This window comes from Pteropus alecto, unplaced genomic scaffold, assembly GCF_000325575.1.
Source record: "Pteropus alecto unplaced genomic scaffold, ASM32557v1 scaffold86, whole genome shotgun sequence".
Lineage (NCBI taxonomy): Eukaryota > Metazoa > Chordata > Mammalia > Chiroptera > Pteropodidae > Pteropus > Pteropus alecto.
In genome coordinates, this window is record NW_006442109.1 from 15,025,222 (window position 1) to 15,052,890 (window position 27,669).

The window sequence follows — 27,669 nt, forward strand, 5'->3', positions numbered from 1 at the left end:
TTCATAATTCTTCTTATTCTAGAAGGAAAAGGAAGGGTAACCAAAATGGTACAAAAATGGCAAATACTACTTTATTACATAGATTATGAGTAATGCCTAACACTAAATCATTCTCTCAAAAGAGGAAGTTGCATCCAAAGTAGTAAGGTTTAGAGATGTAATGACTACTGCAACTTCTTTGTTGTCAGGCCTAATCCTCATCAATATTTTTCTGCCTACCAATCATAAGACATCTATACAATCACAAATTCTCAGATCAGTTTGTTTCTCTCACTCCTCACTTCCTGCTGTGCCCACATAGGTCTCAAGTGAAGACTATATGAGGTGATCGCATGAGCATGTGCCTCATTTCAGGATCCTCCAAATGTCTACAGGAGTCGCAAACTGTTCATATTTTCAAAACCTCACTCTGTTTTCCTTCATGCCCATGTCACCAGTGAATGCTTGATCCTGCTTACTTTTCTCAAGTTTTGTGTGCAGTCCAAGTACCTCTACTTAGAGATAGGTGAATAGGTTACATTTATTTTACACTAAACAGAACTATAAAAGAGATTCTACCTAATTAAGTCAGTAGGGTTGAAATAAAAGGTTGTATAAACAATTTATCTCTCAAATCAACTGTCTTATTTTATTATTTCAACAACGACAATATTCTATGAACGAAAGGCCCACCTTTTGGCAGCTCTTGAATAAATATGGAAGAAGTTGGCAGATCTACTTTGTCACGATTTTCCTACTATAAACACCGCCCCTTCAGCCCAAATTTCTAGTAAAAAATTTTTTTGCTTTTAAGCAGGGCCTTTCATTCAGTCCACTTAAAAGTTTTCCTTTTGCTTCCTCATTCCCAACAAGTAAATAAGTCTAGACGATCAGATGTTAATACTTAGAACTGTCACCAGAACCAAAACATAATCTAAAATCTCTCTAATCATATTTCCTACTAAACCCTTTAATATTTCTTCTGGATATCAGTGGTTATTTTTTTTTAAGGGAACATCCCTCCCTTTTATTTTTTGTCAGATCCAGAAGAGATAACCATCAAAATTTAAAGATGAAGTAAGTACTTTAGGAAAGGGCAAGAGGTACAGAAGAGCAGTTGCTCTGGATTTTCATCTTGATTTTTTTTCTAGCCCCCTTTTTCTCGCATAGAGTTTTACCTTGAAATTACACGTGTTGTTTTTTAACGTATGCAGCACCCAGGTTTACATCACAATTATATACAGATGACACAGCAAAAGTTAAAATAGCATGTTAACACTTGACTTTATTTACTTCATGTGATCACCAATATTATTTGACATTTCAAGCACTCACTGACAATAACTAATTCACTGTCTTATAATTTTTTGCTGACATTTCAATTTCCCATAAACTAGAAATCTCATCTGCTCTTAAGAAACTATGTCACAGGTTTGCATCTGAGAAGGTTGTTTATTTCTAGAGATGAGTGGAGATTATAGGGGGCTTCAGAATAGGAGGAAGAAGGGGAAACAGGGAGAACTTCCCAATTTCTCATGAATTAGACTGACATTGCAGTTTCAACACTTTGCATGAAATAAAATCCCAAAGATCAGATTCATCTGTACTTAACTAAAAACACCAAAAACCATTCCAGAATAAAATACATTATCAGTTCTGATTTTCCACACCCTTGGCCACTTTTACATGGGCAACAGAATAATAACTTATTTAACATATAACATTTGTCATTAGGGTTTTTTTCCTCCTGAAAAAAACACTATTTAAAAAATTTAAGAAAGAAAGAAGAACTCATCAAATTCCACATACCTGGTCATGGTAGCTGGTACCAGAACTACTATTTGCTCCACAAGGTGCTGGTACTTGTGGAGGTCTTTCCACAGGGCAAGTAGGAGGATCACTATAGGAGGGAGAAACTGGGACAGCTGGGTGGGGAGTATGATGGTGGTGGTGGTGATGTTGAAAATGGTGGCCATGCTGCTGAAAGCAACTTGTATGTGGATGTCCTAATGCATGGTGATTTTGTGACGACCCTCCACATGGTGAGTGCTGGGGACAGCAGGAAGGTAACCTTGGCATTGCAGGAGGGCCAGTTTCTGTTACAGCACTAGATGCAGTTCTTCTCGAGTCATCTTGTAACAACAACAACAAAAAGCATAGAACAATCAAATGATCGAATATCACTGTGTAGAAAATAGACATTGTGTATAAGTAAGTAAATAATTAAGAAATGTTTAGTAAATTCAAATCTCTATAAATAAGAACATGATGATGTTATGTTCACATATCACATAATTTTGAGCAGCGTTTTCACTGAAATTTTCCTGAAAGCCTAAATTCTTCAAGAGGCTCACATTTACTATGATGTTTAAATATGACAATAGATCATCTCCTAGGTCATGACAATTAGTTTTAAACTGCATTTTTAAAAAATCTAAAATATCATGTGAGTTCTTCCATTACATGCAACAAAGCTAAGACTCTTCTGAGCTCCATAAACCTCTAATACCACTGCATAATGCAGACTGCTATGTACTTCTTAAAATCTTATCCTCTTAAGACATAACCACCCCACTCAGAGAGCATATCTGGCTAAATCTCACTGACCTCCAACATCCTTTCCCTTCCTTGTGCCTCTAAACTCAGACCTGATAGAGTACAAGAAATAATAAGACTCTAATATGTAAGAAATTATGTGTCTTATAATTTAGTGATTTAGTGCTGAACAGTGAGGAAGAAAGCATGGTGTTCGATGGGCCTGAGTTCTAATCCTGAGCCTGTCTAATCCTGAGCAATGTGACCTTAGGAAAGTTATTTAATCTCTTTCTCAACTAATAAGTGGAGCAATAATTGCCTTGTAGGGTTGTTAGAAAAGATGACAATCTTCTAGGTATGAAACATCTGAGCACTGATTATGCTTTGTGCCACATGCCCAGAGTTACTGTGCAGGTTAAGTTCTTCCATGCCAGAACTGCAAAAGTGCCCCAGGTCTATTTTAGTGTTTCGAACTCAGATAAAAAAACAGCACCCTTTCCTCAAACTACACATTATGTGGAAACTATATAAAACAGATAAAAGAAAATTTTTTTTTATGGAAAAAATTTTTTTTGCTTAAAATATATAAATTAGAAGCATGAAGAGCCCAGAGTCTTGTCTTTCCCTCCCCCATCCCCTATGTGACCCCTGAGGCATCTCAAGAATCCTTAGGAATCTGAAGCACCACTATTCTAGCCTTATTTCTAGAGTAACCAATACCAGGGATACCGTGGCTCCTATTTGGCTCACAGTACCTAGCTAATCTCTTCTGGGTCAATGTACCAATTAGGAATCTTCTGGCTACTAACAAATAATACAAAATCCAACCAAAACTGGCTAAAACAATAAAGAGAATTTATAGGCTCACATAAATGAACATGGGTCGGGGTGCTTCAGGCTCTGGTTGATAAGTCTGATTGCAGCAAACCTCCTTGTAATTCTCCTGGGTCTGACCTTCCATACATGTCCTACCCTGCCTTTGCTGATTTTCTTCTGGGCAAGTTCTGTGATCTAAACCCTGTTAATATAGTATCTGTAAATTGTTTTTTTTCCCAGCTCCTAGTCTGGCTTATTTGGGCTAATTTCTCAAACCCTTCTGTAGAAGTTCTAACCTGAGAAACAGAATTAAGGAGTCTGTGAACTTAGATTGAAAAAAATTACAAATGTTGCTGATCTGTAATTTTTGTAGCAATAATTCATTATTACAGTAGCTTTATTCCTGCAACATTTTCAGGATTTTATCTCAGCCCCCATGTCAACATGTTGTACAAGTGAATGTCATTTATTGTGTTGCTTCAGAAAAAAAAAGATTGAAAACCGATGGGACACTAAATCCATTCAGTGGATGGACTAAATAACCTTCCTGGTTCCTTTCAACTCTGATGCTTTAATTTTACAAATCTGGTTATTTAAGGATTATGTATAACACTAAGACTCAGGAGATGAGTCTGTAACAAGAGCAAGAGATCTATGGACTGCTAGAACTGTGACTAATGACAGATAATGACACTTATCTATTCAAAAAGAAATGTACACCTTATCTTTGTCTTTGACTATTTCAAATACAAAAATCAAGAGTGAAATAAGAGGAAGCACAATAACTACAATATATTTAAGGCTGAAAACAACTTTAAGGAATCAGATCACTAATAGTATGGCCTGAAGAAGTAGACTGATCTTATAGCTCTACTTCTTAGGGTACAGTTTTGGCTTCCAATTAAATTAATAATCTCTTTTCCTACAGTCCAGCAGCTCTTTGTTGCTCAAACAGGGTAGCAACCCAAAGTAAAGACAACTGAATAGTCTGTTGTTCAAGAGTTACTGACCAAAGAAAACTGCCATAAGTTAGAAGTAAAATACAAATATATCTGATTAGTAAATAAAACACTTAATTTTTATTAAAATTAGCCCACAGTGTCCACTAAAAATGAGACAATCACAAACCTCTACCAGAGAAATTAACTCCACAGACCAGTGAAATCAAGTTGGTTAAAGTACTCTCACTATAATTCTAGGAGGATTACTGAGATGTACTCATGCATTCATTCATTCATTTGGCAAGTCTTACATATAACAGTGTTACTAAAGGATCTACAAAAGGCACTGGAAAATGCAACAGTGAAAATTAAAGTCCTGGCCTTTAAAATAACTTACGATGTTGTCTGCCTTTGTTTTATCTCTAGCAGCTAAAAACATGTCTGCACAAGGTAGGTGGCTCAATAAGCACTTGCTAAATTTAAGTTAACCTCACAAGGGAAAAGAGGCATTCATGTATGCATGCAGCTAAGTCTGAGAAAAGACAGACCTGATCTCTGATCCTCAAAAAGCTCATCATCAAGTATGGAGACAATTTAAGATATGAATCAATCAGTATTATAACAGAAACACTGAGTTCTAGTATAGTACAGAGCAATGCTTTTTCCCAGGAAACACGTGGTAACACCTAGGGACATTTTTGATTATCGCAACTGGAAGGGAGGTGGTGCTACTGGTATTTAGTGAGTAGAGGTCAAGAATGCTGCTAAATATTCTACAATGCATAGGACACCCCCACACATAAAGAATTGTCCAGTCCAAAGACAATAGTGCTAAGATTGAGAAATCCTGGCATAGAGGAAGAGTACAGGCTCCAAGCCAGACTTCCTAGGTCTGAATTCTTGCTCCACTATCACATAACCTTGGGGAAATTACTTTATCTATAGAATAAGAACAGTGATAGAATCTGCCTCACAGATTATGCAAAATCAAGTTAATATAGATAAATCATTGACCAATGTTATGCCCTCAACAGATGTTACTTATTATTATCCACTAGAACGTTAGTTCTGTTTGGGCAGAAAATTTAAGTTTTGTTCCCAGTTTCTAGAACAGTGACTGATACATAGTATATAATCAATAAATATGTGTTGATAAATGAATATATAAGATATTATATATGCATAAAGCAAGAAGTCAAATAGATGAGGGCTGACTGGGACATGTCAACTTTGAAGTGACTGGCAGAATGGTCCAGAGGAGATGTCCAATAGGTAGTTGAATATGAAGGTTTAAAGTAGGAGAGGGCTCTGGAAACACAAAATGAGAAATCATCACCATATTGGTGGTAGGTGAAAACAACTGCAGTTATGAGATAGGCCAGGGAGAAAAGGGAAGAGAACAGAGTTCTGGGAGAAAAGAAAATTATTACCAGATTTTTTTTATCATCATGTTTGTTTTGAAAGGTGTCAGAAGCACATTAGAGGAAAGAGTTTCAGGTGAAGAAGATCCACTTAAGTGTGCATAGACTGAACACAAATGTACCTATCTAGGTACTAAGGGAATGGAACCAGTAAAGATGCTGAAGATATAGGGAAGATAACTATTAAAGCATAGTCAAGGACACAAGAAGGGGTAAGAGGTAGAGCATACTAAAGGGACTGGAAGGAAATAGAAGGACTTAAGAAACTAGGAGTTAGGAGAGAAGGATAGGTATAGATATGCAAGTTTTTATGGAGGAGTTGGACATTACGGAGGTTCATGCTTGAGAACCTCCATTTATCTTTTATTTATTTTTCCCCTGGAGGAATAAAAGTATTGAAGAAAATACAAGAATTTTGATATAGTCATTGAGGGGTAGAAAAGGGAACTGATTGAGATACATCACATTATGGCAACTTATTACCAAAAGCCCAAGATTAGATACCATAAATTCATGAGGCACCAATCTGCTTGGTTCTATGACTTTTATCAGCCTTATTTAGAAACCCTGATGATAAGAGCAAAGGAGGATAGGTTGAGTTACTCACGACTGGAAATATATAAGAAAGTGCAAAGTAAGGACAAGATGTGAATAAAATAGGTGACCGATGTTCTATAGAGTCCTGGAAGGAAATGAAGCCAGAAGAACTTCGAGTGCCCCTAATGTAGCCTGAATATGCTTCTGTATGTGCTTCTATCAGGTTTATAGAGAGGAACAATCTAGTCTGAAATAAGGTTCTCCTAGTCTAGAGAAATACAACACGAGGAGGTCTATCTCAAAGGTGGTCATCAATATAGTCAGAGTAATATCATGAGAAGGCCATTCAGGTAGTAAAGTTGCTACCTAAGAGATTAAATGTAAATTCTGAGTAAACAGGGTCTTGAATAAATGAACGAATGAATGAATAAGAGATTTGAGACTTACCTTAAAATAAAAGTTGGGACTGTCTAGATAAAATCTAAAATCTAGATAAGAATAAGGGTACATAAAGCTACCAGAAGAGAGGAGTGAATGAGAAGAGTTCAAATTTTGCCTCGAAGATTATTCCTGACCTTGAAAGTAACATTCTGGATTTCTTCATTTCTGATGTGAATAATAATATCAATATCGAGGATGTTTTTTAAGGATTAAATGATAACATGACAGGAGATAATTAAATGATGGGAGAAAGTACTAGAGATATAACTACTAATTGAAACAATAAATAATCTGAGTTAAGGACTAAAACTATAAAACTCTTAAACCATAGGAATAAATCTGTGTGACTTTGGATTAGGCGATGATTTCTTAGATATGACACCAAAAGAACAATGAAAAAAATTCAGAAAATGCACATGATCAAACTTTTTTAAACTCTCATCCCTGTTTTCAATTCTTTTACATAGAAGTGAAATTGTGGGTCACATGGTAACTCTGTTTAACTTTTTGAGGAACTGCCCAAGTGTTTTCCACAACTGCTGTACCATTTTACATTCCCACCAGGTTATTCATAAGAGTTCTAATTTCTCCACATTCTTCTCAACACTGGTTATTTTCTAACTTTTTAAAAAAATTATAGACATACTGTTGGGTGTAAAGTGTTATTTTGTTGTGGTTTTGATTTGCACTTCCCCACCAACTAATGATGTTGTTTTATGTGCTTCTTGGTCATTTGTTTATATTCTTTGGAAAAATATCTATGCAAATCCTTCGTCCATTTTTAAACAGGGTTTAAAAATGTTTTTGTTTTTGAGTTGTGCAAGTTCTGTACATATTCTGGATATTAGACCCTTATCTAATATATGATGTTCAAATATTTTTCTCCCATTCTGTAAGTAATCTCTTCACTTTCTTGATAATGTCCTTCGACACATTAAAGTTTTAAATTTTGATGTTCAATTTATATCTCTTTTTTTCTTTTGTTGCTCTTATTTTTGGTGTCAGCCATTTAATTCTCTCTAATCTCTATCAGTTGAACAATGATGCTTTGGTAACATACAGCACCCAAATTCAAATGTGAAGTCATAGTAAAATTCCAACTGAGACAACTTAGTTCACATATGATGCTTATTTCTGAGAATATGCTCATGGTAAATACAGCTAAGATCTTAAAAACGACAATGCTTTTTCTAACAAATATAATGAAAGAGTCCACTGCCCCTTTTTACATACCTCCTATAGAAGAAGTACCAGTCATACTATTGCTTGTAAGAGTAGCTGAAGTCTCTGACACTGTGGATGGTTGGCTACTAGTGACAGCTGAAGCGGTATCAGAGGCCTGCTCAGAGGTAGATGGATTTGAATTGTTAATGGAAGCGCTTGTGGTTTGTGATTCCATTCTTGCAGAAGTGGTTGGTACTACAGTAGGTTCTATAAAATACAAAATGTTTATTTAACATTTTGAAAATTAGGTAATGGATTATATTTTAATCCAAGCTAACATTTTTAGAATAATTATAAAAGCAAACTTTAAAAATGTGAACTCTCTAATAAGTAGAATATTTAGTTTAAAAAGCTTTCCTAAAGCTAAACTGCAACATTAAAATAACGTTACCAACACATGATTATTACATTTTAAAAAATCCAACACATATATATGCATATTCCAGTAATTCAGGTGATTAACAGTTTTTTGGATAATGACTATGTAAGTTTTCTGATCTATCACAAAGACAAAAAGAAAGTAAAAGTGTCTCTGCTAGGTTCATGCACATTGTTACAGGTGGTCAAAACAGTTTTACAAACTGTACTTCTTTGGTACTGTATGGGTTCTAGAGTTAGATGCTTGGAAAGTAATTTTGATTTCACCACTGACAGTATGAACCCGGATTAAGTTACTCAAGTACTCTCATTTCCTCATCTGTAGAACTAGGAAAGTACAGAATTTTCTTCACAGAAAGCATTTTGTATGATGCTTTACATATAGTAATCACTTAATAAAAATTATCTGATATTTAATGTTTTAATCTTTTTACATGCCTTTTTGTGTTTTCCAAAAAGTTTTTTGCAAATATTAATATATTCGCAAAATATATTAATAAATATTCAGCAGTCCTAATAAAATTTAAAATCTTATAGTATAATGCAAATTTCAGGCAGACCGTAACTTATGAAATAAGTTATACTTTAGACTCTGACTATAAAATAATTGTTTAAAAATTGAGACTAGGAATAAAATCTGTCCAAAGCATTACGACAACAATTAAATCTGAAAAAAAGGGACTCTCTTAATGTGATGTAGAATGAGAGGACAAACTAATCTATACAATGCAGTATGGCAGGCTGATTCCTGAAATACAAATAGTAACCCGGGACAACTGTACTTTGGATGCTCAAACAAATATATTTGCTTACACGTAAAAAGGAAAGGGAGGAATCTCAGTTTATTTGCAAATAGTTTATTTCAGTTTCTTAATCTTGGCAGTACTAACAATTTGGCTATAAAATTCTTTGTTGGGGATGGAAGTGGAGGGTAGTGGGTGGACTGTCCTATGCATTGTAGGATGTTTAGCATCCATCACTGGCCTCTGCCCAACAAATGTTAGTAGCACTCTCCCCACAACTGTGAGATGCAAAAATGTCTGTAGATATTGCTAAATGTCTCCAGGGGCACAAAATGACCACCAGTTAAGACAGACCAGTGGTTTAGAGTTTATTTTTAATAAGATAGAAGCTTTCCACTGAAAGAAACTAGTGGGGAGAATGAGGCATCTACTGATCACTGGAATACTTTTAACCTAGTAAAAGTTTTCTGGTTGAACTAATTCTAATGGGTTAAAAGGATACTCTGTAACTTTCTACTTATTGGCTAACAGGTGTCACATGGAAAAACACACATAAAGTATCAAAATAGTCATCTTATATTTAATTAATTCCAAACATTTTTTAATTAATCCCTATTAACTACTGTTTTACAGATAATTTATAGTGCTTCAAAATAAAAATCAAGACACTGTTGAATGACATGCAGAGAGTAGGAATAAACCAGTGATTCATAAACATCTAACTCCAAAGTATTGGTACTCTGAAAGTTATAACCATCCAAACTGCAAACAGCCCATATTAAGAGCTGACTGCACAAAGCCTCTAACTTTTTCTACCTACCTAATGTAACTTTTCTCGAATTTATACCTAACTCTGAAAGATAGTCATTCATGTATGTTTGACTACCCTTCCTTAAAGGAAATTATGACTGATTGTTTCCTTCTAAGATGTAACCAATAACACCTGAGGATAATTCTCAGTATGTGAAAAAATTCACATATGTATTCATATATTCACCCATACTACCACTTTCCCTAATTTGTTTTCCAACTCTAGCTTTGTTCCCTCAGTTACTTGGGTGGTTGTAAGCCAAAACGAAACACTAAAATTAAGCAGCACAAAAGGCACCCTAATATTGGAGAATAACATACCTTTAAAAGTAAATTCCACATTTCAAATAACCACTATTAACCATTTATATTCAGTTATATTACTTTTCTGTTGTCTGTATTAAAAAAGTGCCATTTCTACTTTTCATAGCAAAGTTAAAGTATGACAATAATATTATAAATGAAAGTAACAGGTGAGGATTAATCAAACTATCGCTTGTAAAAAATATTTTTTTCCTAAGAAAATAACTACCAAGCAATAAAATAACCAGAAAAGATTTTACTATATAATAACCAAGCTTACTGTATCAATTGATAAATAAGATTAGAAAATCTGACAATTTCCCTGTAGTTAAATAAAATATTACCATTAAACAGTAGTAGGAGTTTATAACATAGTAAGATGTTTCATTTTATCAAACTGTCTTCATAATTCTACACTATTACTACTCTATCTTACCATCTTCATCAACAGTAAGGTCCACAACTTCTGCTGCATTCTGCCTCAAGGGCTGTATAACAGTAGAAATCCTACTGCGGTTCCGTGGCTCCTGTGGCCGACTTGAATGAGAACTTGAACCTTGGCTCCAATGAGATCTGGAGTGTCCAAGGGTTGAACGAGACCTTAAAAGATATCAATATTAAATTAGTAAAATTTACTTGAAACTAATAAATTTTTTAAAAAATTAGTAAATTAAAAATTTTTTTCAGTTACCCAAGAAATAATAAGCCTTTCTTACAAAGTAAGTTGTGAAGTTCCTCGTGTAAGACTTCTCCAAAGAAATAATGGCAATGGAATTAAAAATTATGACTAGCACAATGGCTGGCACTGAGTAAACCTTTTCTAAATGAAATGTTCAGCAAATGTTCACTAATCAAATGAGCTAAGAATATGAGAAATCATTATGTTATCATTTTAAACCAATCATTGGTGTAAAATACAGGATTCTGTTTCAAAAATGCTGCTCTCTTTTCAACGGTTAGTTTGAATATTAACCTGGGCTATGACCAATTATTTACATTTTATTTTAGATACCTGAAATTATTCACCATAGGTAAAGGAACACAAAAATCAACACCCTAACATTTTATAATGTCCACATAATCTTCTATGTTTAGTCCAGACTGAATTTGCAAATCATGGCTTTGCTTCTGGTTCTGGTTCTGATGTAACAGAGTTAAGCTTCTGGTTCTGGTTCTGATGTAACAGAGATTCAAGGCATCAGAGAAATTGTCTGGGATCAGAAAAAGTAAAGATAGTTGCAGCTAATTTATTATAGACGGTCTCCAACTTAATGGTTTGACTTAGGATTTTTTGATTTTACAATGGTTTGAAAGCAACATGCATTCAGTAGAAACCCTATTGTGAATTTTGATCTTTTCCAGGTTAACAATACACGGCACGATACTCTCTTGTGACGCTGGGCAGGGAGAGTGAGTCACGGCTCCCAGTTAGCCATGCTACTATGAGGGTAAACAACTAATGATCTACAGTGTATTCACTGTGTTTGATGATTCTGCCCAACTACAACATAAGTGTTCTGTGCACATTTAAGGTAGGCCAGGCTAAGCTATGATATTCAGTAGGTATATTAAATGCATTTTCTTTTTTTTTCTTAATTTTTTAATTGAGGTAAAATTGGTATGTATAATTACATATATGCATTTTCAATTTATGATATTTTCAATTTATGATGTTTATCGGGATGTAACCCCATCATAAACTAAGGACCATCTGCAGTTTGGTAGCCTTAAGAAACACCACTTGAGTTGCTTTATGCTTTTACAAACTTTTAACACCTAACACTTTTATTATCTTTTAACTATGTGCATGGCATTGTATTGTACTAAATTTCTTACAGGTACACATTTTATTATTATTTTTTTAAGGATTCACTGTAATGATTTAAATGACTGAGGTTACAGAGGGATAATATGTAGAATATGCAGTCCTAAGGCTTCAGGAGAAAAATAAATGTTTCAGAAAGGTGAGTCTTATGAAGTTGGTTTTAAACTGAATGTAAAACTGCTTATAAGCTTATTGTCGGCATGTCTAGAAAGGGTGAGCCAAATTCATTAAAATGCGATCATGAGGAGTGTGAGCTAGACCACTCAAAAATGAACCCAAAAGTACAAACTGGGCTGAAAATGGCATCAGTGTTTGTAGAGCCTAAGAGTTTAGAGACACGCTGAAACATTGAAGTACGAGGACTATAAAGATTAATTTTTGAAATATGGTTAAAAAAAAGAAAGACAGCTCATTCCAAGAAGAATTATAGAGACTAAGGCATGATAGTAAACAACTGTCTCAGGATGAAATGGTTTTGGATGAGAACAGAGATCACCATTTAAAATTCTTGACAAACCAAATATTTCTGGGGAAGCTGTTAATATCTACAGAATGTTCCAGGTCCGCTTTGTAGTACTTTTGTGAAAACTTAACAGGATGTCCTAAACTCAAATATTATGCTGAGTGGAGTACCAGCAAAAAACTTTATGTATAAGGAATAGTTTCACGAGGCCTTAGTGGTCCCTATGAATATTGGTGGCAAGTGTCAAATCCTGACACAAATGAATCTGAAACACGCATTCTCTCTTAAGGAGAAAGGGCTAAGAGCCAGTTAACCAGTGACAAAGTTAATATCTTAGATAACAATTAAGAAAATAGATATGGGTTTTGAGCGCTGTGTTGTCTTTTTCAAGATCATTGTCCATTACTGTGGTAAATGCATATGCTTAAACATTAGTTGTCTCCATGACAAGACAGATCTCCAGGTCCACAAGGAAAAACAGGTCCTTAATTTTGGCAATCCTTGCAGCTCATAAAAACTGAGTCAGTGTCACACTAAGCACTATGCACAGTCATAAGATAATTGTGGCACATACTGTAAAGTATCAATTTTCTTCAGAGTCTGGGAAAGTCATTTTGAACTTAAAACAAACAGGGATATATTATAGAGTGCTCTCTTTCATGCCATTAGAAGTAGCACTCCAATGGGAAAGTGACTAGTGAAGAAGCACATTTGTAACATGCTTCCAAAATAATCTTTTTTTAATCGATAACACTACAAATTAAAATACAATAAGCAAATGCATTTCTAAATTCATTCCAATACAAAATTAAGATTCATCCATAGATTTAATTGGTGTATCAAATGGAACAAAGAAACATTTTACTGCCTCTCTGTTTATAATCACCTAAAGCACAAGATGAATACAGTATAATATAGTGTTGGGGTTTTTCTCTACCTCTTTTTGGGTCGAAGTGATTTTCAAAAGAGCAATGTCATTTCTAGTTATTTATCAAAACAAATGAGGATTTTTTTCATTCACTTATCAGTACACAGCTTAGATGAAATTACTGAATGAAGAACAAAAAAAATTCAAAAAATGTGTTTTATACTAGGTTTCCCTAATAGAATAGCACAAACTTCACTGGTATCAATGATATCTTGAAATGAGTAGAATAATAACAAAAAGGAATACTTCAACATCAATATTCCTGAATATTTTTCTTCACTTTTAAATTTAGCATCATCCCAAATAGTTATTAATTATTCACCTAAATTTCAAAGGAGTTCATGGATTCTCTGAATCATAAAACAAACTCGATTTTGTAAAACACTAAGTAAAATTACTGTTTTTCTATGGCAATATACACTTAGGGGGCTTAAAAAATACTGATCCCTAAGATTCTGGTTCAGCTGGTCTGGGATATAATCAAGGCAACAATACCTCTTTATTTTATAACCTCTCAGGTGAGTCTAATGCAGCCTGATTCAAAAACTACTAATCTGGTACATGCATACTCAAACTAGGACTCTGAAAGTAAATAAATAAAAATAAAGAAATAATGCAAATATCTGCAACAACTATTTATATTGAAAACTTCAAACATAAATATTTATACTGAAAACTTCAAATACAAACTAAGAATTAAGATCATACCGATAGCTTTCTCCAACTGTTACAATCTCCACTTCACTGTCTGTTGAGGTAACATTAATTTCTTCATTTGCAGTGACATGGGGAGTGGAGGAAGCTTCTATCACCACAACATCTTCATCAATATTTCCTGAAAACAAATAAGCAAAAAACATTTAAAGGGCATCTGTGAGATAAACAGTACTCTATTAAATCTGCAGGTCTTCACGTTTATTTCCTTTTATAATTTTTGTTTGTCCTTTACAAATTTTTAGGTCTCCATATGAATCTGTATGATCTCATATAGAAAAATTAACACTAATATCTAAAGATATTGATTTAAGTTCTTGTATAAGATATTCACACTCTATAAGATATTAACCTTTAATATCTAAAGATACTACATTTGCTGTATGTTTTCTTCATGGTTGTATTTTTACATGATATGACATTCTTTTAAGAAACACACATTAGCTTTTTAGTTTTATGCTATAAAATCTGTAATTTTTTTGTACATGTTCTTTTCTAAATTACTCTAAATATGGACAGTCTTTCCTTATTTAGAGAATGGGTACATATTATATTTGGTTCATTGTGTTTCTTTAATTATTAACTTCATCTAGAACTAACTTTTGTTTATGGCATAAGATTATAAATAGAATCCAGACCTGTCCCTCCCTCGCTAACTAGCTATTACCACACCATTTACTGAAAAATCCTTCCTTTTCCCCTATTACATTCTGATATCTCCTTTAAATATTCTTATGTTTTAGGTTATATTTTGAAGCCATCTATTCACCTCTTTTGATATAAATTCTTGTATTTAGGGTAATTTTAATTGTAATATAGTTTTTCTGAGGTATAACTTTCATACTTTAAAATTCACATTTGTCTCAAAGATATTTACACACCCATGCTTATAGCCAAGAGATGAAAGCAACCCAAGTGTCCACCAATGAATGACTAAACAAAATGTGGTATATACAGGGAATGGAATACTATTCAGCCTTGAAAAGGAAATACAATCACATGCTACAATATGAATGAAACTTGAGGACACTATGCTAAGTGAAATAACCCAAACACACACACACACACACACACACACACACACACGTACATTTCACTGATTTTAGTAAATTTATAGAGGATAACCATAATCCCAATCCAGTTTTAGAACATTTCCAACACCCTAAAAAGACCCCACATGCCCTGTTTCATCACCCTCCTATAATCCTAACAACAGACCTGCTTTCTGTCATTACATATTGTAGCTTCAAGAGTTCTACAGAAATGGAGTCATACATTATAAAACTTTTGTGTCTGGCTTCTGTCAGTGTACTTACTTCGCAATTTATTCATGCTGTATCAATAGTTTGTTTTTTTATTGCTGAGTAGTATACTATCATATGAATATACTACAATTTGTTTATCCATTCTTCTGTTCATGGACATCTGGATTTTTGTTGCTTTTGGCTATTTAACAAATAAAGATGCTATAAACATCTGTCTATAAGTCTTCATACACCATGTACTTTCATATCTCCTGGGTAAATACTTAGGAATGTAATTTCTGGGTATTGTGGTAAATTTATGTTTAATTTTTTAAAGAAATGCCAAATTGTTTTCCTAAGTGGCTACATGATTTTCCATTCCCACCAGGAAAATGAGGGCTCTAGTTACTCTAAATCCTCACCAATAATTATTATTGTCCCTTTTTTATTATAGTTGTTCTAGAGGATATACGGTGGCACCTCATTGTGGTTTTGATTTTCATTTCTATAATAACTAATGACGTTGAGCATTTTTTCAGGTTGAGCTCTTTGCTGCTCATTCCACTTTGATGAAATGTCTATTCAAATCTTTGGCCCATGTTTAACTTGAACTTTGGTTTTATTGCTGAGTTCAAGTTCTTTATATATTCGGAATGTAAGTCTTTTATCAGATATACTATTTGTAAATGTTTTCTCTCAGTAATAGCAGGTCTTTTCATTTTCTTAATGATGTTTTTGAAGCATAAAGTCTTTAATGCTGATGAAGTCCAAATTAACAATTTCTTTTATGGATTATGCTTTTGGTAACATATTTAAGAAAAATCTGCTTAACTGAAAGTCAGTGAGAATTTCTCCTATGTTTCTTCAAGAAGTTGTATATATTGTTTAGCTTCTAATTTAGGCCTATGATCCATTTAGTTAATTTTCGTGTCTTACATGATGTAAAAGGTCTAAAAATTCATTTTTCTTACATGTGGATCTACAATTTTCCCAACACCATTTGTTGAAAAGACTAGAATAAATGTTTTGATACTTAGTAGATTCAGGTTTTCCTAGTTATTCTTCAAGATTATAAAATCAAGGGAAAAGAAAATATCCTCAGATTTGGTCTGTCCTGGCATTAAGCAACACTGATGAAGCCCTGATATGTCTATGATATATACTTTTTCTCATCCAAAAATATATCTTCTACTAATGCCATCTTTTATAAATCTCTAGAAAAATTCTAGGGTTTGGTTTTGATTATAAATGTAACTCTCCATAAAGCTATATAATTTTATCCAAATATACTACTACTAAGATTATTCATAAACACTTTATTCTTTTCGCTGATCTTGTAAATTAGCTCTCTTTCTTCATGTTCTACTAGTATGTAGGTATATCACTGATGTTTTTATATAACTCACTGAACTCTTGTTTATCACAATGACAACGAATGGTTCAACTTTCTTGTCACTGTAATTTATGCAGTCTACAATTCTTCACCCAAGGCCCTATTCCTTGGCAACTTGGAATTTCATCTCTAATACATCTCTACATATCAAATATCTGCCCTACTTCAGAAGCGGCCCAGTATTGGAGGAGGTATAGGACCATGACAAAGATCTACAACATAGTCTCTGATGCGCCAAAGAGGAAAACAAAGGAGGCAGTGGTAAATCATAGAGGTAATGAAAGATGATCTGATTTGGAGAAAGTTATTTTTTAAATAATTCATAATATTATATTTATCTTTTAGAATATTTGCAAATCATTATATCAATAGAAAAAATTAAGATTTAAAAATTATGAGATGTGCAAGTTTCTGAAGTAGTTTCTAAGTTCTAAAGATTACACACATAGACAATATATTGAAGTATATATTTTAACAGCATAAATATACCCTATAAGCAGAGAAAACAAAATAGCAGCACTCAAGTGGCTATTTAAAATATTATCCTAGATTCATATATTTAAAACTAAAAGCCATATATATATGTGTGTGTGTGTATGTATGTGTGTGTGCATGTGTGCGTGTGTGTGTGTGTGTGTGTGTGTGTGTGTGTGTGTGTAAAAAACACCATGGATTTTTTTTATAAAACTTCCCTTATTTTGACTCACCACTGGACATTATCATTCTACACTGGAGAAAAGCTACATCTATGTATCAACTTTATTAGTGATTTCTTTCCACGTATGTGTACATGAAATTTCTTTAAAAGTCTCTAAAAGATAACCTGACATTTTAATAATTTTAACATCTTTTACTGTTAAGCAAAGTCAAATATAAATGTAACAATGATAAAGGACACAAAACTAGCTTTGCTAATGCATTAAAATTCAATTTATACAATTTTTTATGAAGAGAGAAATTGTGTAACTAAAGGTTATATAAATAACTCACCTAGGCACTCATTCTATTGCTTAAACAATCACCATTTTTCTAAAGAGGATATTTATAAGCATAACCTGAACATAATACATAAAAAGTAACTAAATATAATCACAATAGACAAGAATTTAGCATCTACAATCTGTTTTCTCTAGAAAGGTAATTATTTAAAACAAAACTTAAAGAAAACATTCCTAAAATTAGGAAGTTAACCTTAATACAGCTTTTAAAATATCAGGAAAACAAGCCACTTCTTATTGAGTTGATTTTATTTTCATGTTGTCTTTTTACATTTAGAAATATCAGTACAGCTAAGACACAGTTGTGGGACCGTAGGTGATTTTAATTATTTCCTTTAAGATTAGTTATGTTGTCTGTACCTTTTAAAACAGCATGAGAAAAACAATAAGCAACAGCCTGGAAAGAATGTGGGTAGTGTAACAATGGTAACAAAAACAATGCTTTTCTGACAGTTCTTCATGTACTCAACATTTATTTCTCTTCCCTTTTAAGACACTACAGATCCCCTTGGTAGCAGCTAGCTATAAACAATGTTAGCCACTGTAATCATCGATTATCCTGGTCGGCCCCTCTATGCCTAAGTCTGGCATGATGCTAATAATAAAAACAGCTTCCAATTTGTGAGCATATACTTTGTGCCACAATATTCTGCATGCCCACCTCCATCAAGAAACTTAAACTTAGAAAGTGTAAATGATTTGTCAATCAGACAGTCAGCAATACTTGGAATTCAAACTTAATTCCAATTCCAAAGCTCATACTCTTTAAATAAACTATATCACAGATCTACAGCTACTCAACATGTTGGTGCTAGTTATAAACAAACAGCAGAGATCTATCGGGATTAACAGAAATGTCCAAAACTGTATGGGGGTGATGGTTGCACAACTCTAAATTTACTGAAATCATTGACCTGTACACTTAAACTGAATGAATTTTGTGGTAGGTTAATTGTATATCAATAAAACTGTTAAAAAAAAACAACAACGAAAAAGCATTCCCTGCAAGATACTAGACTTCAACAAATGTAGACATGCCATATTCTGGAGTAGGAATACCCCAAATCCTAAAGATGTCAGTTCACTTTAACTTAGCCTACAAAAATAATCCTGATAAAAATACCATCATGTGTCTCTCCACTACCATCATCCTCAGATAAACGTGTTGATTATAAATTTATTTTGAAGAATAAACAAGCAAGAATAATCAGGAAAATACACAAGAGTCTATAATTAAAAGTGTACTTCTAGTGCCTAAATAGCCATACCTATGAACAGAATGACAATTCTATAAATAGATCCAAATATCTATGGAAATTTAACATATGACAAAGGTCTCCAGTCAACAGGGAAAATAAAATTTTTAATTATTTGTTTTGGAACAACTGTAAAGTCACATAAAAAAAAAAACTGGATCCTTTCTTCATACTGTACATGAAGATAAACATCTGAGGTTTAAATATAAAAAAAGTAAACAATACAAGGGCTATGGGAAAAATGAGTTAGTTTCCTTACAGATTTGGTGGGGGAAAAATTTTCCTAATTATGATTTGAAACCCAGAAATAGTAAAGATAAATGTTGATAAATGTAACTAACCAAAAAAAATTTTTAGCATGGTAAAAAAGTATAGCAAAGTAAAGACAAATTTGGTGAAAATGTTATTATACAGAAGTTATACCTCTAATATATAAACGCTTCTTATAAAAGATAGAAGAACAATGACCAAAATCATGATTAAAAAAAAAAAAAAAAACAGGCAAAAAGATTTGAACAGATGATCACAAGAAAACAAATGCAAATGACCTTTAAACATATGAAAAGATATGCAACATTATTCATTAAAAAAAGAAAAGAAAAAATATACAGACATGTTATTTCTTACCTATCAGGTGGACCAAAAAAAAAACAATATCTGACAACAACTTCTGTTAGAAGGATTTTGGGAAAACAGGCACCCACACACTGCTAGTGGGCATCCAAAATGGTTATGATCTCCCTAGAGAGAAATTCGGTCATATTTTAAAAAAATACATATGCATTTATCTTTGACTCAACAATTCCATTAGAATTCTATCCCAAAGACACGATGGCAAAAAATATTAAATGACATGCACAAAAAACAATTCATTGCAGTGCTATTTGTAATAGCAAAAGTCAGCAAACTGTTCATCAATAGGATGAACAGCGGAACATAGCTGAACTATGGTATAACAAACTATACAATGAGGTACTATGAAGTTGTAAAAAAAAAAAAAAAAAAGAGGAATGAAAAGGAGTAGAAGAATGAAAGTATATACATCCTTTATATCTCTTTATATACTTTTATTCCTCTATAATATTTCTCTACTCTAATAACTATACATATGTTAACTGAAAAAAATCAAGAGATACTTTTTGAGTAAGAGATGGGGAATATAAGAGTATATATACATTTTTGCTTATATTTTTGAAGAGAAAAAAATAGAATAACAAACCAAAACAAAAAATGAATAAAAATGGTCATCTATGGTGGAGAAAAATAGGAAGAGGGGTGCAGAGGTAAAAACTAGACCTCACTGAATATATCTTGTTTAAGTTTTGACTTTGGAACCAGGTAAATGTTTAACATAATTAAAAGGCAAAATTAAAATTTTCAACAAATCCCATTAAAAAAATAACACCTTGGAAAAAAATAAATAATGGACCCAAATGCATACTAAATTGATGGAATAACCACACATAAAATTGGTCAAGAGCAAAAAGAAATCACACAAAAAAATCTTATATTCATTAAAATTAAGGTTAGTAATAATTGTAAATATTTTCATTTACATTCAGTTATAAATGTTTACGTGTATGTATTTATAGTACGTGCAGAACAATGTAGGAGCTCCAAATACAAAACATAAACTTACATAAAAACCCTAATCCTAAACTCTGAATAGAAACATTCATATAAATTAATGATTTAATTAATTCTTTCTAAAATCTCTACATTCCTCACTTTGTCCATTAAAAAAAAGGCCAAAAAGCAATGAAAATCCAGTAGAGCAATGGACACCTTAAATTCTAGTCTGTAGCCTCCAAACAGCCTCTAAATAAAAGGAAATCAGGAATACCTAAAGAAATGGCTGTTTCTAGGCTTGGGGCAGGAAATGTAAAGAATGAATTTGGACCATCTTGTTTCAGAGAGTAAGGAAGTTATCAAAAACTACTGGGGTGGTATCAAAAAGAACACAGACCCAACTCAAATATGCTCCCCACTGGTCAAAGATTAGACTATTTGAGCATCAAAAAGAAAAAGACTGCAACATACTATGTTAAAACTTATGAGTTCATGATGATACTTTAAAATTAAAAACCTCTTTGGATATTGTTAGAATATCAATTCACACTGAAAAGTAGTAAAAAAAGGTAAAAAATCAAGCACTCATCTTGCCTTTCTTGTATGGACTGCATTTCAGAGTAACCAATTAGTTAATGAAGGAAGAACTCTTGCTTACTTACAGAAGAACCTCGATTAGTAAATGTAAGCAGAATGAAAGAATTAGAAAGTCAACATTTTGCAACCTCTAATGAAATAATGGATCTAGGCAAGATCATCAAAACTGCCAAAAATATTACATGATATGTTGATGGAGACCTTATAGTGGATCATCTGAACCCTCTAATCAACTTTAAAGTACACAGCACCACCAAGGAAATGTTGCTAAACTCAACCTGAACCAAGCTTTTCGATCTAACTAACAATTTGTAGGAAATATGCAGTATATAAAACAAATTAAACGGTGCAATGTCTAGAAACTGTTCTGAAATTCTCGGGGGGGGGGGGGGGGAGTGAGAGTCAAGAGATGAAATAAAGCCAAAAACTGAAAGTGGATTATGAATATGTGGGAGTCAACAGTATAATTCCATTTTTATGTGTGAAAATTTTCATATAAAAATAACAAAAAATAACTATCAATGTTAGTTCTGGAAAAGGAGAAAATTCACAGATTTAGACATAATTCCTATTAAGAATTCACAATTACAAGGGTTGGTTATATTCTTAATGAAACTTTTAAAACATTTAAGTCAATACAGTATAGAGTGCACTTGGAAAATGTGAGTATACAGCTGTTGAATAATTTTTTTAAGCTTTAAATAAAAATATACAACTATTGGGCTTAAAAAAATAGGAAATAGAGATTTCTTAGTCCTTACATAAGGTAAAATGAGATCCCTAGTTTGAGAAAATTTCCACAGATAACATCACTTATGGAGTCAGCAAGTGCTATCTCTCTCACAAAGTAGATGAGGATGATATACTCTTGAAAACTGATTACAAAAAATGATTCTAGCAATTACCATGTCACTGATGTCTAAGATGACTAACTGTGTGAATGTAATTATTAATAGAAAATGTGGGTACTAACAGGCAATATTTCTAAATTATCATTATTTGACATTTTACATATGCAAATAAATTAGTAATTTCATTATAAGACTATTTTAACTATAGCCCTGAAAGTGTCTTATTTCAAGGTAGCCAAAGGTTTTTTCTTCCTACTCAGAAGGAAAACAGGACTGATATCTTTAGTCTCTCTTATTTGGGGGAATATATGCTATTGCATTTCCTTCAAATCTAAAGGAAATATAATGTATAAATACTTAACTAATTAAAAAGTTAATAAATAAGGGGTTCATCATATTCACAATTAAATGGGAAACCAAACGCTTTAGCACTACAAAATAAAAATTTAAGCAGCAGTTCAGATAAGGCTCACCGAATAGATGACAAATACAACACTAAAATTAACTCTACTCTCAAACTTAACTTCTATTAGTTTATTTTAAAATATCTGAAGTTCTTGGCAAATATTATCAGGAACAAAACAAGATGAATAAGTTCTCAACTGGCAACTGGGAATAATTCAATGTCTAACAACACAAGCTGCACATCATTTTGGCTTTCTGGCTTGAATAGAGAGCCCTAATAAATTTAAGATAAACAGGGACTTCTCAGAAATCTACTGATTACAGCAAATGAATTTGTTATACAATATGAAGTACTGACTTACATAACTCATTCTTAGGTGTTTTGGTAAAACCAGTTAATTATCTACAACTCTTGTCCCTTAGAGTTTGAGGATATAACAAAATATCTAACATGGAAAACATTCTTTCCATCAGTTCACTACAGCCAAGACGTGTTGATAAACAGTGTATGAAAAAATTGTCTCAGTAACTCCACAATAACTAATATCTATACAAGTCATATTATTGAAGTTTAGTAGATAAATCTATTTAACAGTTGAGATATTCCAACTCTCTAATTCCTAACACACACGAAAATACACTGGACTTGGAGTCAGAAAGCCAGTACTAAAATTATATCTAGAAGAAAACCTCATCTCTTAAGAATCTAAGGAAGTCAATATTTTGAAAGTTGAAATTTCTTGATAACAGAGCTAAGTTCCATCAATATTTCAGTTTTACTATTTTGAATATAAATCATTCTAAAGTGGTTTTCCAAATGTTTCATCTATAACATTAGGGTGATAACAGAATCCACCTCATGAGAGTGTTGGGAGGATTAAATGAGAATACACATAAAATCCTTAGAACATTACCAGCACAGAGTAAATGCCCAACAAATGCTAGGTATTTTTATTATCATCATGACATCATCCACTATTAAGTGAGACAGGAATTTGATGTGAACTCCTTGGAGGGCATTCTAGTAATAATAGCTAGCAAACTGTTAAATGCATATACCTTCTGATGTATTTTTAGAAATTACTCCTTAAGAGATGCTTGCAAAGCTATGCAAAAATGTGTGTACAAGGCTGTTCAATGTAGCAAATACTTTATCAACAAAAGTTGGTTAAATAAATTATGGCACAGCCATATGAAGGGAATAGTATGCAGCTGTTTTTAAAAATAAGACAACTATACATACTGATATTTTAAAAACTCAATTATTTACCCTTACATTTGCTTTCAATTTTTTAATATTACTTCTGGGTAATGAGACTGAGATCTAAGAAGAGATTAACTTTTTATTTTGGTACTTTTAAAATTCTATACCATTTGAATGTTATTAAATAATTATTTTTAAAGAAAAAACTAGTTTAAAACAAAACACTGGTCTAGAAACCAGAAAACATCATGAGTTTCAACTTTTGGATTTGTATTCCCAGAGACAAACATTTAAGAATAATGTTTAAAAATAATGTAGATGAAATAATGTATTTCTACCAGGAAAAATAATAAACCACTACATGCATAAAACATCATAAGTATCAAACAAGACTTAAAAATGAATTATAGAGTTTGCATTTATCTTGAATACTGGACAATATATGAATTCTTTTCCTCCCAGAAACTGATAGTGATACTGACCTATGTTAACTCTTAATTCTCATGCCTCCTACAAATATCAGCTCCTTTGAACTTCTGCTTCACATCACCAAACATCCTGCCTCATTGATTTCAAGCAGAAATTGGGCTCTGCTGATCCCTCTCCCAAAACACCAACCAACAGAGAAAAAATGTGAAATGTGACAATAAAGCAAGACAATTTCTAGTCTCACCTCCATCTGAAGACCTCAGGAAATAGTTGCTGTAGTGTGATCTCAATGAACTCTTTTTAAAAACAATGTTTGGTTAGGTTAAAAAAAGAACTAAACATGGCGAAGACTGATATTAAGAACAAAGTTACTGGTTTCAGAGCTATAGAAAAATAGAAATGGAAGAGGAAAGGGAGTCTTGGAAAAGGAAGGAACCCACAGAGAAGGAGAAAGGAGAGAGGGAGAAATGGCATATCTGCACGGCAGACTAGCAAGCTCTTTGAAAAGTTCTTCCTATCACCCACTACTTCCTTGTCCTGTCACAGGAAATTAATCTTTTCTCTCAGTTCAGATTTTATTCCTCAATGCTCACTTCACTGACTTTTTTTAAATTACAACAGTAAAAATGGTATATATGGAACATACTTATACTTCAGAGGTTGTCTGTACATAAACTTATTCTAGTTAAATGTTATTAAGGGGACAAGGAGAGCTCAATCGAGCTAATCCTCCATCAATTCAATTTTAGCTGATTAATCATATGATCTATTGAGTACTGTCAGCACTAAAAGTTTGTGTTCTGTTATGAGAATAGGTTACCTCTCAAATATTTGAAACTGTTTTTCACTTATAAAGAACATAACAAGGTAATAATAAACAATAATAGGGTACTTAAAAATAATATTAAGCAGTCTTTTTTAGTGACTAGAATTGCTCTTACTGTGGTTGAATGTAAAAGAAATCCATCACACATCTGTCTGAAAAAGTACTCATAAAAGTTAAACATACTAAATAAGTACTGCAGAAAATAAATCATACCATAAATCAATAACTCATAAAATATGTATAAAATGGTGAAAATCATTTTCCAAATAAAGAGAAAAATTCTGCTTGTAATTGTCAGAAGAATAAGAAACTTTAAAATTTTTCCATTTAAAATATTAGAAATTTTTAAAATTTGTATCTTAAAACTGGAGCCATGGTTTAATAATATAGCTGATAATTTACTTATATGGCTTAAAATAAAAGTCAATAGAGCTTCATATTCCTTTTAATTACAATGAAATCACTAAAACGTAGAAGAAAATAAGCACAAACACAATACAATAGCCTCCACGGTTTACTCAATTTAAGAAACATTTTTACCTGAGGGAACAGCTGGATTGTTTTGGTGGTTTTCACTGGTAGAAACAAACAAATCTTCTCCTTCAGTTGATGAGCTGGAAGAGGATTCACTGCTGAGGTCATTTTCACTGGAACTACTAGAACTGGGGAGCAAGGCATATTTTCTTCGGGCTAACACTTCTCGTTTCTTCCTCTGCATTAATATCCTCTCTTTTTGTTTCTGTGTCCTCTGTGAGGAATTATTTTTTACAAATCTCTTTCTGCATGGAAGTCTTCTTAATGAACTGCTATGAAAACAGGGTCTTTTCATTAACAATCCTGAAACGGATTCTGTCTCAGTCGGAGGCCACTTTTGGGGCCGTGCACTATGAGTTCTACTTTTAGCACTTAAAATTGCCTGGGAATGTCTTACAGAGACTCCTTTATCCTCATCCGAAGTCACAGTATCAGAATCTCCAAAATGCAGACTAGATGAAGGAGAAGAAAGACAATCACTAAAAGAGGAATCATTATCTTCATCACTTGGTGTTTCTAGGTGTTGCCTCAATCCTAATATTCCCTGGTTCTCTTTAACACAATTTTGCATATATGAAGGGCCAGCCTGCTGGCTTTTGCGTTTTTTCCTCACAACACTTTTTTCTTGCTCTTGTTGGTTACCATTCATGTCCTTTTCTTGCTTTTGAGAATCATCACACAAGTGAGAGAATTCATTCCCCACTTTACTATTAATCATCTCAACCCCTGCAGGAAAACTTTTGGCTGCCCCAATGGGCTCTGGATGTAAGAGGATCCCTTTTAGACTCTCCTGTGTCTTTGGCGCATCAGAAGGAATCTCACTCTTCATATCCACTTTTATAGTATACAGCTTGTTATATTCAGGAGTCCATTGAGACATGGGAAACTTTAAGGAAGGCCTAGAAGACACAATTAGATATTAAAAAGATTGTTAATATGTTTTATTATACTATTTAATTGAAGAGTTCTCAGATTTCACAGAGAACATCCCTGTAAAAGGGCAGAACTGCCTTTCCTCATCAGGATACAAAACGGCTATAATGAATCATTTTCCTATTCCTATAAAATATTTTTCTCTGTTACATCTACACCTATACCCAATTTTTAGAAATACAGTAAAGATCACAGAACATAAGCCTACTTGAAAACTTCTGTTAACCAAAAACTGATCTTACTGTGTATCTTCCTACCTTTAACAACATAACATATTTGGTTAAAATCAAACGATTTCTTCAAAAACTGCTATAATAAAAATAGATAAAAGTATTAGAAGTCAAAAGATTCAGATGAGTCAACAATGGCTGTCACCCAGTATCACATTTTAAAGTGGTAATTATATTAAATATTTCTGTACATCCAGACGATTACTATGTTTGATGGACTACTACAAATAATGAATCAGTATGAATACAGCTTCCCTTTCCCATGGTTCTTTCTTCCTTCATACTACTTTAATTTCTAATGAGAATCTAAACTCATTGAAAGACAGTAGGCATAACGACTGCCTTTCAGAAGTTTTACATACAGGAAGACTCAAGCCACTACTGTGAGGTGATGAATATTATTCAGTTAAAGCAGCACAGAACATAAAATCAAACTTCCTACAACTAATCTAAGTGTATCTAAATCATTCAATATCTGAAATTAAAACTGCTGAACAAGGTGACTTGGAATTAAAGCGTCTACATCAATGTAATGTACATACAAGAATAGTGATAATATAAAAGTAGTAAATATACTGACTCAAAATGGAACATATTCATTGAAAGGTAGTTAATGTGACGAACGAAGAGCTTGACTAGTACAAACTATGATTAAACATTAACATTTTTACCTTAAGTTTTTATTGAAGTATAATACAGACACATATATTCTAAGTTTACAGTTTGACGAATTCTCAACAAAGTGAATATATCTATGTAACTAGCACCAAGATCAAGAAACATAAGATAACCAGCACTACAGAAATCCCCTTCCAGGCACTTCACTCACCAGGAATGGTAACCACTATTCTAACTTTTAACATCATAGATTAGTTTTGTACTTAACATGCACTTTTAACCCACTTCTGAAAGGAGAGGAAAAGACGGATGTTTAATAGAAAGTTTTTCCTTCTCCACAAATGACAGTTATAGGAATATATAACTTCACAGGTCTCTTACTTTACTTTAGTATATAACTATTATTACAACAGATAACTATTATTAGAATGGTAAAAAATGAAATTCTATTTTTATACAAAGCTATCAAACCTCTATCTTCTATTATTATTATTATTTACAAGAGTAAGCAGTGCTATATCCAA

The 27,669-nt window shown here is 32.8% G+C and overlaps 1 protein-coding gene across 11 annotated transcripts in view; it reads right to left on the bottom strand.

Moving 5' to 3' along the window:
• RNF111 (ring finger protein 111) overlaps positions 1-27,669 on the bottom strand; it is a 73,724-nt gene that overhangs the window by 17,769 nt on the left and 28,286 nt on the right. For 6 of the 11 annotated variants that reach the window (XM_025038813.1, XM_015596014.2, XM_015596015.2 and 3 more), the window contains exons 2-6: positions 25,371-26,263; positions 14,053-14,179; positions 10,565-10,728; positions 7,904-8,101; positions 1,789-2,162 (exon numbers count right to left, since the gene is read on the bottom strand). In XM_025038813.1, coding sequence (XP_024894581.1) covers positions 1,789-2,162; positions 7,904-8,101; positions 10,565-10,728; positions 14,053-14,179; positions 25,371-26,244 — 1,737 coding nt within the window. In that variant the 5' untranslated portion in view covers positions 26,245-26,263. The remainder of the gene's footprint in view (positions 1-1,788; positions 2,163-7,903; positions 8,102-10,564; positions 10,729-14,052; positions 14,180-25,370; positions 26,264-27,669) is intronic. The other 5 variants (XM_006920312.3, XM_006920318.3, XM_006920317.3 and 2 more) reach the window with 1 other exon arrangement.